This window comes from Jaculus jaculus, chromosome 1, assembly GCF_020740685.1.
Source record: "Jaculus jaculus isolate mJacJac1 chromosome 1, mJacJac1.mat.Y.cur, whole genome shotgun sequence".
Classification (NCBI taxonomy): Eukaryota; Metazoa; Chordata; class Mammalia; order Rodentia; family Dipodidae; genus Jaculus; species Jaculus jaculus.
In genome coordinates this window covers 40,260,821-40,273,720 of record NC_059102.1, presented here as the reverse complement: position 1 = coordinate 40,273,720, position 12,900 = coordinate 40,260,821, and the positions used below count along the sequence as shown (strand labels likewise).

The 12,900-nt window shown below is 44.8% G+C and overlaps 1 protein-coding gene across 2 annotated transcripts in view; it reads right to left on the bottom strand.

The window, feature by feature from the left end:
• Aldh18a1 (aldehyde dehydrogenase 18 family member A1) overlaps nt 1-12,568 on the bottom strand; it is a 49,328-nt gene extending 36,760 nt beyond the window's left edge. For both annotated transcript variants that reach the window (XM_045155465.1, XM_045155474.1), the window contains exons 1-2: nt 12,433-12,568; nt 9,384-9,499 (exon numbers count right to left, since the gene is read on the bottom strand). In XM_045155465.1, the coding sequence (XP_045011400.1) occupies nt 9,384-9,471 (88 nt within the window). In that variant the 5' untranslated portion in view covers nt 9,472-9,499; nt 12,433-12,568. The remainder of the gene's footprint in view (nt 1-9,383; nt 9,500-12,432) is intronic.
• Nucleotides 12,569-12,900: the final 332 nt, after the last annotated feature.

Sequence of the window (12,900 nt, the reverse complement as noted above, 5' to 3'; positions counted from 1 at the left end):
TGAGTAAAATTAACATTTTATCTGTTGACGAGATTCAGAGCAATTTCAATTTTCTTCTTTATTATTTCCTATTTTTTCAAAAAAGTAAAAATGTACTTTTTATAATCAGAAAGTATGGCTTCTGAAGAAAGTCCTCATAAGAGTGTCTGATTAGCAAAGGCATTAAAGAGCAAAGTATCCGGCTAATAAGAAGTCACGACTGGAGCTCATGCCTACAATCCTGCCCTCAGGAAGCTCAGGGAGGAGGACAGCCTCCATTTGAGGCCAATCTGGAATAGAGTGGGACCCTGCCTCAAAAAGACAAATGCACAGACAAAAGTCACAACTAATCGACCGGCAGTTTTTCTCTGGCATGCAGTATGAACTCAGATGCCTGTGATAAGGAGAAAAGAAACCAGAAAGCTTTCTGAAGGAAAAGCAATGCTGGAGTCAGATACTTTCTTCCTATCCCTGTGGACATCTGCCACTAAGGAATCCTTTCCTAATTCTAAGGAGGAAAAGAAATTGATTAAAAAGCTGAAGAAATTATCTGCATAAAGCCAAAGTAACAGGAAACAAGTTGAATGTCAGACAAAGAACTCCTCCACCACTTCTTAAGGACCCTTCTCCTCTGGCAGACAACTTACCAATTATTTATTCACCCTTTCTCTCACAAATGAACAAACTCAAGTCTTTGCTGTGTACAAGGCAACCAGTTAAAAGTCTGTGTTTCCCAGCCTTCCTTGCTCAGCTACACAGGAACATGTGACTAAGTTCTGCTACTTCTAGAACTCTCCTGAAAAGAAAGTTCTCTCCATCACTTCTGAGTACAAAATATGGGTGTAACAGTTAATTTCAACTGTCAACTGGAATTAAAAAAAAAACCACCCAGGCAGGCTGGAGAGATGACTTAGTGGCTAAGGGGCTTGCCTGTGAAGCCTAAGGACCCATAATTCCATGTCTATCCAGATCTCACGTAAGCCAGATGCTCAAAGGTGATGCAAGTGCAAGGTTGCACATGAGCACTAGGGAGTGCAAGGGTCTGCAGTTCAATTGCAGGGGCTGAGGCCCTGGCACACCAATTCTCTCTTGCTTACAAGCTCTCACTATCCCTCTTAAAAAAAAAAAAAAAAACAACCAGGGCACAAACGAGGCAAACCATTTCATTTGCCCTAGGTATTTTCCTAGCAGATTCGTGGAGGGAAGACCCACCCAGAAAGTGAACAGTACCACCCGATGGACTGGGGTCCCAAGCGGATTGTCAAAGGGCAAAGGAGAAAGCCAGCCGAGCTTGGGCACTCCTCTTTCTCACCAAACTGCTCCTGCCACCGCCCTGTCCCCTCCATGTTGAACTACATTCCTCTGAACCAAAATGAAGCCTTTGTTCCCTTCAGTTGCTTTTTGTCAGGTATTTGACCAAAGTGATGAGGAAAGTAACTGGTACAGTGGGTATTAAAGCTGCAGCGTAAACATCCATGTGGGACCACAAGAAAACATTAGGAACTGTGAGGCGATGAGAGAAAGGAACACGGACTCTGATGACTCCACAGCACTGCTGTGGCAGCCCGTAGCCTCCCTGCCTTCATGTAGGGCTGTCAGCCTCCCTTCATGAGGACAGAGAAATGCATTTCTCTCCTGCTTCAGCCACAGGAGTGTGCTAGCACACCTTGCTTAGAAGTGGGGTCTTGTCTGGAGGCCTCCTATCTGGATCTGAACACCTCTGGCCCAACTTTCTTTTGTCTGTTAGGAACCTTGCATAGGCTTGACAAACACTCTGCTACTGTGCTACATTCCCAGACCCTCTCTCATTACCTAACCTCATACTCATAATCTTCCTGCCCAAGTCTCCCAGGAGCTGGGATCACAGGCATGTACCATCGTGCCCAGCAAACACAAATTGTAAAACATTTTAAAGCCAAGTAGTGAAGAGTCCTTCCTTAACCTTCCTTAAGTAACCATTCTTTAAAAGTGACTCTGTTCCAGGTTATGATGAGATAAGAAAAACAATGTGGCCTCTTCACAATAGGCTTGCAATCTAGCTCCCGGTACAAAGCTGGTCACTGAGGCACCATCTAGGAAAGACTGGGGCTGTAGAGCCTATTGTATATGTCTCTTCCTCCTGGGGGCATCCCAGAGATTAAAACACTGGGACTGCCTGTCTTCTCTAAATTAATCAACACAGGGGCCCAACCTCAGTCTTCAGAGATCTTAGCCTAAATAATTTGCACATGTGAGCCCAACCTTAAAAGCTGACATCTGGGCTGGAGAAATGGCTCAGCAGCTAAGGGATTTACCTGCAAAGGCTGACAACCCAGAACTGACTCATTCCCCAGTACCCATGTAAAGTTGGATGCACAAAATAGCACATGTTTCTGGAGTTCATTTGCAGTGGCTGGAGGCCCTGAAATGCTCATTCTCATTGATTCTCTCCCCCCACCCTCTGCTTGTAAATAAATCATTTTTTAAAACAGCCAGGCGGACTGGGGAGATGGCTTAGTGGTTAAGGCACTTGCTTATGAAGCCTAAGAACCCATGTTCAATCTGTCTCCAGGTCCTACGTAAGCCAGATGCACAAAGGTGACACAAGGGTGAGGTCGCATATGTGCACCAGTAGCGCAAGCGTCTGGAGTTCACCTGCAGTGGCTGAGGCCCTGGTGCACCAATTCTCTCTTGTGCTCTCACTAAAACAAACAAAAAACAAACAAACAAAAAAAAAACCAGCCAGGCATGGTGGCACATGACTTAAAAAAAAGTTTTACACCTGACAGTGTGGCTTCAGTGACTTTATGGAGAGAAGGGTGGTGTAAGGCGAGACGTACTCCCCTCGGTTTGGACCTGGGACCATCAGAGGCTTTTGCAGGGTTCAGAGCTACATCTAGTAACCCTTTGGTAGCTCTCAGGACTAGGCCTGTTGGCTGGTTGCTCCTATCACTGCAAGGTCTGGTCTGGCCGATATTTGGAGACATGGTGGGATGGCCTGATAGGGTACCTTTGGGCCACAGGCAGCAACCAGTATGTCAGTCCATGTGATCAAATGCCAGGAGCCAACCAAAATCTAGCATCTGGATTACCAAGAAGGAGACTCATGACCCACAGTCTCTCTCAGCAGAAGAGGGTGGCACGACTTAGAGGCAGGCAGTCAGGGGTTGTTCTGGCTGCAGGCAACCGGTCACTGTAGATAGGGTTAACAAGGTTCAAGAGGAGGTTACAGCTGCCAGTTAAGGGTCCAAGCACGTAAAATTCAGTCTATCCCAATAGGGCCTGGTATTAAGGAAAGTATTAAGGGCTGAAGGGGCTTTGGGCTTTCTGATTAACAATGCCATTTACCCTCCCAGCTGTCTGTCTGTCTCTGTCTCTATGAGGTAGGGTCTCATGCAGTCAAGGCTAGCCCTGAACTCCTTATCTTCCTACCTCTTAAGTGCTGGGATTACATGCATGCACCCCACACCTAGCTTCTTGGGGTTTCTTGTGTTTTACAGTATATACTTTTCTTTAATTTTTAAAATGTATTTATTTGAGAAAGAGGGAGAAAGAGGCAGATATATATATAAAGAGAGAGAATGAGCATACCAGGGCCTTCAGCCACTGCGAACGAACTCCAGATGCATGCACCACATTATACATCTAGCTCTCGTGGGCCCTGAGGAATTGCATCTGGGTTCCTCTGGCTTTGCAGGCAAGCGCCTTAACTGCTAAGCCATCTATACAGTTCTACAGTATATGCTTTTTATAACTGAGGACTGTTATGATTGGGCCTTTAATGTCCATGAAAAGCCATGGGTTTAAAGCCTTGGTCACTAGTCTATAGCACTAATGGGAGATGCAACCTTTTGGAAGTGGGGGCTGGTAGAAGAAAGTGAGGTAGTGGCAGTGTGTCCTCTGAAGGGCATACCTGCACTTCAGCTCTTATGTCTCTTTGCTTTCCAGTTTCCTCTGCCACGACATGCTATCTCACCTGGGGCGCAAGGGATGATGGACTAAAGCCATGAGCCAAAATAAGCTTTCCTCATTTAAATTGACTTTTCTCAAGTACTTTGTCCTGGTGACAGAAAGCTGACCAACACAAGCCTTGATTAGTTAAGAAGATCCTAAGCTTCTGGATGAGTGATACTTTTTCATCTTCCAAGGAACTTTTAGATTCTAAGCCCCAGGGAATTTCTTGCAGGTGTGCAGGAAAGTGGGGTACAATTTGTAGGGTGGGTACAGGGGGAGGACTGTTCACATTCTTCAAAAGTATTATGAATTGTACCCCAGGGTATGAGAAACCCTTTATTTCATCAGCATCTGAGTCCAAAGTTTAACAATCAATAAGGCTATCTTTGAGGCCTCAAGAAGGGTCCTGACATGATTTTTTTTTCTCTCCTGACTTTTTATTTCCCTTTTTCTTTTCTTCTTATAACATTTCACTTAGCTTTTATTTCTCTTCTGTTCTTTTGCTTGTCATGTCCAGCTAACACAGGACTCCAGGTTCCAAAATAAGTCTAGATACAAAATGAGGATCAGATCAACAAGCACCTCTGGTGGGGCTGGAGAAATGGCTCAGCAGTTAAAGGCACATATGGAGTTCATATGCAGCAGCAAGATGCCCTGGCATTCCACATTCATACACTATTTTTCTCTTGAAACTCAGTAAAAATATATTTTCTTTAAATGTACCTCTGGGGCTGGAGAGATGGCTTCATGGTTAAGGCACCTGCCTGAGAAGCCTAAGGACCCAGAAGAGATTGCCCAGTACCCATAATAAGCCAGATGCGCATGGTGGCACATGTGCCTGAAGTTCATTAACAGTGGCTAGAAGCCCTGATGCACCTATATCCATCCTCTCTCTCTCTCTCTCTCTCTCTCTCTCTCTCTCTCTCTCTCTCTCTCTCTCTCTGCCTCTTTATCTCTCAAATAAATAAAACGTACCTACGTCTATAAGTGAGAAGAAATGACATGAACAATAAAAATGTTGATTAGGTAAGCCTAGTGGTAAATGTCTGCAATTCTAGCACTCAGGAGGCTAAAGAAGGATCACAAGTTCAAAAAAAATCAGACCTGGCTATGCAGTGACACTATTGTCTCAAAAAAAAAAAAAAAAAGGGTTGGAGAGATGGCTTAGCAGGTAAGGTGCCTGCCTGCAAAGCCTAAAGACCTATGTTCCACTCTCCAGATTCCACATAAGCCAAACAGACAAGGTGACGTAAGCACACAAGGTGGCACACGCATCTGGAGTTCGACTTCAGTGGCTAGAGGCCCTGACCCTCCAATTCTCTCCTTCCTCCCTCTCTTGCTCTTATTCATTAAAAAAAAAAAAAAAAAAAAAAATGCCAGGAGCTGGAGAGATGGCTTACCAGTTAAGCTGTTTACCTGTGAAGCAAAAGGACCCAGGTTTGATTCTCACATAAGCCAGATGCACAAGGTGGCATGTACCCAGAATTCGTTTACAGTGGCTAAAGGCCCTGGCATGCCCATTCTCTCTCTCTCTCTCCTTTCTCTTCTCAAATAAATAAAATTTTTAAGAAAAGATTTAAAGAGTGCTGGGATTTAAAGCATGTGTCACTACTCTAGACATCCCCCCATCCAAAAAAAAAAAAAAAAAGCTAAACTATTGAGCTTGCCTCAAAAAAAACAGAACAAAACAGTGAAATGCGCATTTACTATCCACCAGGAGCTGTTCTGAGTAGTTGTATACACTGCGGGAGTACCTTATACAGATTGACTCAGACACTTTGTCACAGCAACAGAAACGAATATAATTATCACGGCCATAATCCTACTGACTTCTTATGCGCTGGCATCGTAAATTATAAGTCTGTTATATTATAAATAAGGAAACTGAGTCAGTAGAAACAGAGTAACGTACCAACATTACTAGATCACAACACTGCAGCTTCTTCACTCAACAGCTGGAAAGCTTGCTTGCAGCGTGGGAGACCACCTGGACCACAAACGCTCTAGATCCCAGCAAGGGACCCTGCCTGTAGCTATCATCCCAGAGTCAGCATGGGAGCAGACACAGACCCAGAACACCGGGAGCTAAGCCCAGTCCAAAATGCCAACCCACAGAATTGTGACCTCAATAGAATGCTGTTATTTTAAATCACTAAGTTGCTTCCTTTGCAAGCAGCCAAACTAGTTTTCCAACTCAGGGACTCTGGGTCCATATCCTGAACTTTTTACTCTTATGCTCTTCTTCTTCTTCTTTCTGAGGCTAGCCCAACAGATGGCCTGTTTTTTTTTTTAATAAGAGAGAGAGAGAGAAATGGTATGCCAGGGCCTCCAGCCACTGTAACCAAACTCTAGATGCATGGCCCCTTGTGCGCATTTGTGACCTTGTGCGCTCGAATCACTGTGTGTCTGGCTTATGTGGGACCTGAAGAGTCAAACATGAGTCCTTCCGCTTTGCAGGCAAGCGCCTTAACTGATAAGCCATCTCTCCAGCCCCCATTGTGGTTTCATTCAGGCATCCCTGAATAAACTTAGATGTTCTGAATGTTAGGTGTCCTGCTAATGACAATTTGGGAATTGAATTCTCCTGAAGGCAGTGAATTGTTGGGGGTGGGCTTATAGGTGTTATAACCAGCTTCCTCTTGCCTGTGTTTGGTACACTCTCTTGTTCCTGTTGTCCATCTGATGTTGGCCAGGAGGCAATGTCCACCCTTTGCTCATGCCATCATTTCCCCCTTCTACTATGGAGCTTCCCCTCAAGTCTGTAAGCCAAAATAAACCTTTTTCTTTTCCCCACAACCTGCACTTGATCAGGTGTTTTCTGCTAGCAATGCAAAACTGACTGCAACACCCCCTTATGCTCTCCTTTATGTGAATGAGAAACTGAATGTCTGGATGATGAAAGGCAAATCAACTTGCAGTGAGGCTGGTAAGATACAGGTGCTTCGAGGAGACAGCCAGCTTAAAGTATCATCGAGTCCACCAAGAAATGATGCTGCGACAACAGGATATCCACAGGCCAGAATATGAACCATAAACTAAGTCTCACTCCCTTTGCAAAACTGAACTCAAAATAAATCATGAACCTGAAATGTAAAAGTATAAAACTTCTATAGAAAAATATAAAAACAGGAGTTAATCTTTAGATTTTAGAGCTGCACAGAGTTTTTAGACTAGACCCCAAAAGTAAAATTCATAAAATAAAAACTAGCAATTTGGACCTCATCAAAATAAAAGACACACAAAACCTTTCCTGTGTGAAAATCCTTGTTGAAGAATGAAATCAGCTGGGGAGATAACTGGTAAAAGACCCACATAAAATAAACAGGGCATGAGCATGTAATTCCAGCTCCAGGGAGGCAGACAAGTGAATCCAAGGGGCTTACTGGCCAGCCAGTCTAGCCTACTTGGTGAGCTACATGATAAGCCCTATTCAAAAAAGGTGGACATGGGCTGGAGAGATGACTCAGTGGTTAAAGGCACTTGCTTGCAAAGCCTGCAGGCCCAGGTTTGATTCCCTAGTACCCATGTAAAGCCAGATGCCCTAGAGTACCCATTGGTCCATTCATTGATTTTTTTTTCTCTCTCTCCCCTCTTCTCTTTATCAAAGAAATAAATATTTTTGTAAAGGGTGTTCAGTGTTCCTAAGGAATAACATCCAAGGTTTCCTCTGGCCTACACACACACACACACACACACACACACACACACACACACACACACAGAGAGAGAGAGAGAGAGAGAGAGAGAGAGAGAGAGAGAGAAACGAACACAAAATGAAGAGTTAACAAACTGGGAGAAGATATTTGCAAATCCCATGTCTGACTGAAGGCTTGTATCTACAAGACATAAAAAATTCTCAAAATTCAACAGGAAAAAAAATCAAACTCAAATAAAATAAGCAGAAGATATGAGTGGAGAAGAGAGTCAGATGGAAAATAAGTACACGAGAAAAATGTCTAACATTTGTCATTAGAGACAAGCAAATTAAAACCACCATATGATCTCATGATACATGCATGAAAATGACTGAATTAAGAGAGTGACAACATTATATGCTGAGGATGTGGACACTGCTTGTGGGAATGTAAATGGTTCAGTTACTCTGTGAAAACAGTTCGGCAGTTCCCAGTAAATCAAATATGCAACAATCATCCTGTCCAACAACAGCGTCCTTGGGCATTTCTCTCAGAGAAATGAAAACTATGGCCTCATAAAAATTCTGTATATTCAAAGCTGTCAGATTCACAACCAGTCCCTTTACCCCTGCAAAAAGGGTCAAAACTCAAGCTATTTACCCTCAATGGGTATTTACCCATTGAGGGTAAATAGCTGTTCTAACTGTGATATACCCATACCATGAAACAGTGTTTCACTCATACCACTAAATACTATTAGGTAAATAAAAAGAAACAGCTTCCATGAGATGAATTTCTGGGGAGTTATGCTAAGTTAACAAGAAACAACAATAAAAAATATAACTCCAGAAAACCTACAAGTCACATGCCATGAGTCCATTTAGAAAACATTCTTGAAATAACAAAATTATATATAAAAAAAAAGCAGGGCTGGCTGAGCATGGTGGCATATGTCTTTAATCTCAGCACTCAGAAGGCAGAGGTAGGAGGATTGCTGTGAGTTCGAGACCAGCTTGGGACTACAGAGCAAGTTCCAGGGCAGCCTGAGCAAGAGTGAGACCAAACCAAAAATAAATAAATAAATAAATAAAAACAGGGCAGGAGAGCTGGCTCAGCAGTTAAAGGTACTCACTTGAAAAGCCTGATGGCCCACATTTGATTCCCCAGTACCCATGTAAAGCCAGATGCACAAAGTGGTTGTATGTGTCTGGAATTTGCAGAGGCACGAGGCCCTGGCACACTGTCTCTCCTCTCTCTCAAATAAATAAAATAAAATAATAAAATAAAAAGATCTAGAAGAGACTAGAGGTGGCAGGGGCTGGGAGTAAGGAAGAGGGACTACTATTAAAAGAGAAGTTGGACCATGAAGTATCCTGTGGTGAATGCTGAGTGTATTAATGGTCAAAATTCAATTAAGGTTATAGGTGACCTTTCTCTATTATTTCTTGTGTTTGCAAGTATAATTATCTCAAAATTAAATACGTAATTATAAAAAAGGTCAAGCTATGTATGAAATTTGGGAGGTGGGGGAGCCCTTTATTGACAAACATAAACAGAACAGGCAGCTTCTTATCTTTTACCCAGTTCTGCCAAACTATACTTTTTCCCTCCTTTAAAACCTTACTTAAGGCCAGGCGTTTTAATCCCAGCAGTCAGGAGGCAGAGGTAGGAGGATCGCCATGAGTTCCGAGGCCACCCTGAGCCTACATAGTGAATTCCAGGTCAGCCTGAGCTAGAGTGAGACCCTACCTTGAAAAAATAAAAAATAAATAAAACACCTTACTTAAAACACCTTTGACCACCGAACTTCCCCACCTACTCATCATTGGTACATACGGGATCCGGAGACAGCTGTGGATTGCACCCAAGGCAGAAGACGTTGGCTGAAGGGCTGGAACCCAGAGCAGTACACTTGCCTCAACATGCTGAGATCTGGTCACAAATTCAAGGATCTGAAGAATGAATTTTTTTTTAAGTGAATAGTTTAAAAAAAAATTTTAAGTGCCTAACGAGAAATCCCAGACATCTCATTATATTTCCCTCCCACTTTTTCATTCTCTTAGAGTAAAAATATGAGCATGCGGGTCCAAACTCTTCTATATTCAGGAAGCTCCCACCACCTCCTACATTAAAGGAAAGAACAGATGGCCTCCTCCCAGGCCCTAACCCTAGCCCTTCTTTTTTTCAGGATTGCTTTAATTTTATACAATCCAGCAGTAAGTAGATACAATGAATACTGTGAATGACAAAGATATCTTTAGGTAGCTACAGTGTGTATGTACTTATATAAAATTTTCATTACAGTAGGTATTGTTAGTGAGTCTCTGCCAGATAAACGAATCCAACATCCTAGAACAGTCATTTCCACCTTCCTGCTGTCACCTCCCAACTGAACCTGGAAGTCAGGTATTTGAGAGGTCAGCTTGATCCTTGCCAGCCTCCAGAAGGAAAGGCCAGAGCCTGGCTCACAGAAGTCAAAAGCACTCTTTGTATCTCTGGAGGGTAGGGAGGCAGTACCAGCAGAAGGCCAGCATTTTCAATGACCAGGAGCATATCACATGGAGGGGTGACTACATACCTAGAAATGGTAGCACTGAGAACATGGTGCTTAGGGGCAAAAAGTAGTTTATTTTACACACGCACTCATTCCTATATTTATACAGAAAAGAAGCCATTCATTACTGCAGCTCTTACTATGCTACAGAAGAAAAATGCTACATTTCCTTTCCTAGTGAACCTCTCTTTAACTTGTGCTCTAAGATTGCTGATATATTCCAATTCCCTTCCTAAATGTGTGCCTCCCTCCCCCCCACGCAACTAGCATTTAGTTCCACAGCAAAGAAAAGCCAGGAATGGTATACACTGCTCTACAGTTTATACTTCTTGAAGGTACCAAAATGCATTAAGAGATGGGCAGGACGTCTCTGATATAAAATGGATGGCACCTAATAGGCAGGTGGACTAGTAAATTTCTGCGTAACACTGAAGTACAATGCACCCCCATGATCTGTGTGTTGCTTATATAAATACCTTTAATAATGTTATAATAAACAATAATTTACATGTGAGTTCTGCAAAACACCACCAAAAAGAAAATAATCAATAGTGATATAATTCTAGTTGTGCCCCCTTTATGTAAATTTCCCAGCAATTCTAGCCTTCAAGGTTAAATATAATCTTGCAGGTGAGCTGGTTCATGAGTTACTCCTGCTCTTCCCAAATGGGATGTTAATTTTTCATTGTTAGCATGGTCAATAGGATGGGGGACATGACTTTGGAGTTGGGCTGGTTTAAGTTTGAGCTCTGTAGTTGCTAACAGTGTGCACCCTGGAGAGCTTAATCTTCATTTGCAAAAGAGGAATAATTACAGTAAATACCTCATGAAATTACTGTGAAATTTAAATAAGGCAATGTATGGAAAGTACTCAATAAATGTCAGTCTTTCTCCTTTGGCCTTTTTAAAAATATATATATTTTACATTTTATTTATTTGATAGTGAGAAAGAAGGAGAGAGAGAGACGGGGGGGGGGGGGGGGGGGAGGGGGAATAGGCATGCCAGGGCCTCAAGCCATTGCAAACAAACTCCAGATGCATGCGCGCCCTTTTGCATCTGGCTTTCATGGGTCCTGGAGAATTGAACCGGATCCTTTGGCTTTGCAGGCAAACGCTTTAACCACTAAGCCATCTCTTCAGCCCCATCTGGGCTTTTAAAAGTCACTAACATATCACTTTTCCTCTTTTTATTTCCTTCACAGACACAAAGAAACAAAAAGAGTCACTGATGGACCTCTGGATGTGGTGGTGCTCGCCTAAAGTCTCAGACTCAGGAGGTGGGAAGCCAAAGAATCAGAGGTTCAAGGTCAGTTTGAAACCAGACTGGACTACATAAGACCTTGTTTCAAAAAAATTCATTGATGGATTTGGTCACAGACATTATTTCTGGACTGTTGACTCCTCTCTTCTCTAAGGCAACTGAAAGCTCTGAACACTTAAGGTTTATTAAATTACCCAGTGAAGACTTCCCATGAACCATTTGTCTCTGGGAGGTAAGCCCATGCCCTCCTAGAATGGACTGTTTATACTGCCAGATGTTATTATGCTGGCAAAACAAAACAAACAAACAAACAAACAAACAAACAAACAAACAAACAAACAAAAAACAGACAAGTAATCCTAAAGCACAAACACGTGTGTAGGGGAAGGATGGTTTCAACGTCATCAAGTGAAAAGATCCATTCTTTGACTTAGGGCATTTTTCAAGCACTTAACACACCTCCATAGAAAACCCTTATCTCACTGGGCAAAGTGAACTTCAGTCCCTACAAACCATTCAGAAACACATGCTCAGTCCATGGTTTGTCATATGACATAGAGACAAAGGCCCACTGATAAATGTCACTGCCTCAGAGTGGGTGGATAACGATGGAGAAAAGAAGTGGGGTGTGCGGGGTGGAAAATCAGCTTGCGCCCTGCCAATAATGCCAACACTGCAAATGGCAGTCCCCAGAGAACGTGGCTGCTGCCGACAGGGAGGGAGGATCGCAAACGCCCAGATGGGCCTCCAAGAACTGCAGAACCAGGCCCCCGAGGGTGTGCCTGTTACAAGCGGGGGCAGAGCATCATCACCAGCGCAGGTGCCCGGGGCGCGGGCTGTGGATGCGGCGGCGGAGGGCCTCCAAGGGTCCGGCCGGTCCGGTACTCAGAGACCTCCAGGGAGGTGGAGGCCCGGCCGGCTGCAGACCCAGGCGCCTGGGCGCGCTGGCATGGGCACCGGAGCACCCCCGCGACGGCCCCAAGCCGCCGCCATCCCCCGGCCAGCTCCCGCGGGCACCGGGGCGGGCACACGGGCCCCCGCACCTCCCTCCCGGGCCGCTCGCCGCCTACCTGCCCCGCCGCCGCCGCCGGTGCGCGCCTGCACTCCACCTCGGCCGACTCGGGTCGCCCGCCGCGGCCGCTTTTTCTCCGGCCGGCGCGTTGCGTCAGCAGCGTTGGAGTAAAGCGCCGGGGACGTGGGACGGACGCGCCCGCGGGGAGCGGCGCCGAGCGTCGGCGCAGGCGCCGTCAAGAATCCCGCCCGCGCTCCACGTGGCGGCTGCCCCCCGCCCCCAGGCCCGGCAGACGTGGGGTGTCGGGGGCGGAGCCCCGGGCGTTGGCGAAGGTTCAGCCGACTCCCCGGGGAGAGCTTTCCGGGGAGGAAGACGAGGTGGCTGGAGTCCAGCTGCCTCTCCTGATGCATTTCCCAGGAGTGCCCTGTGTATGCCAGGCTCACTTCAGAAACAGGTTGGACCAATGTACAACCCCCATCCCCAGAACTTTTGATGTTTTAAGAGGGGAAAGTTTGACACTATGATT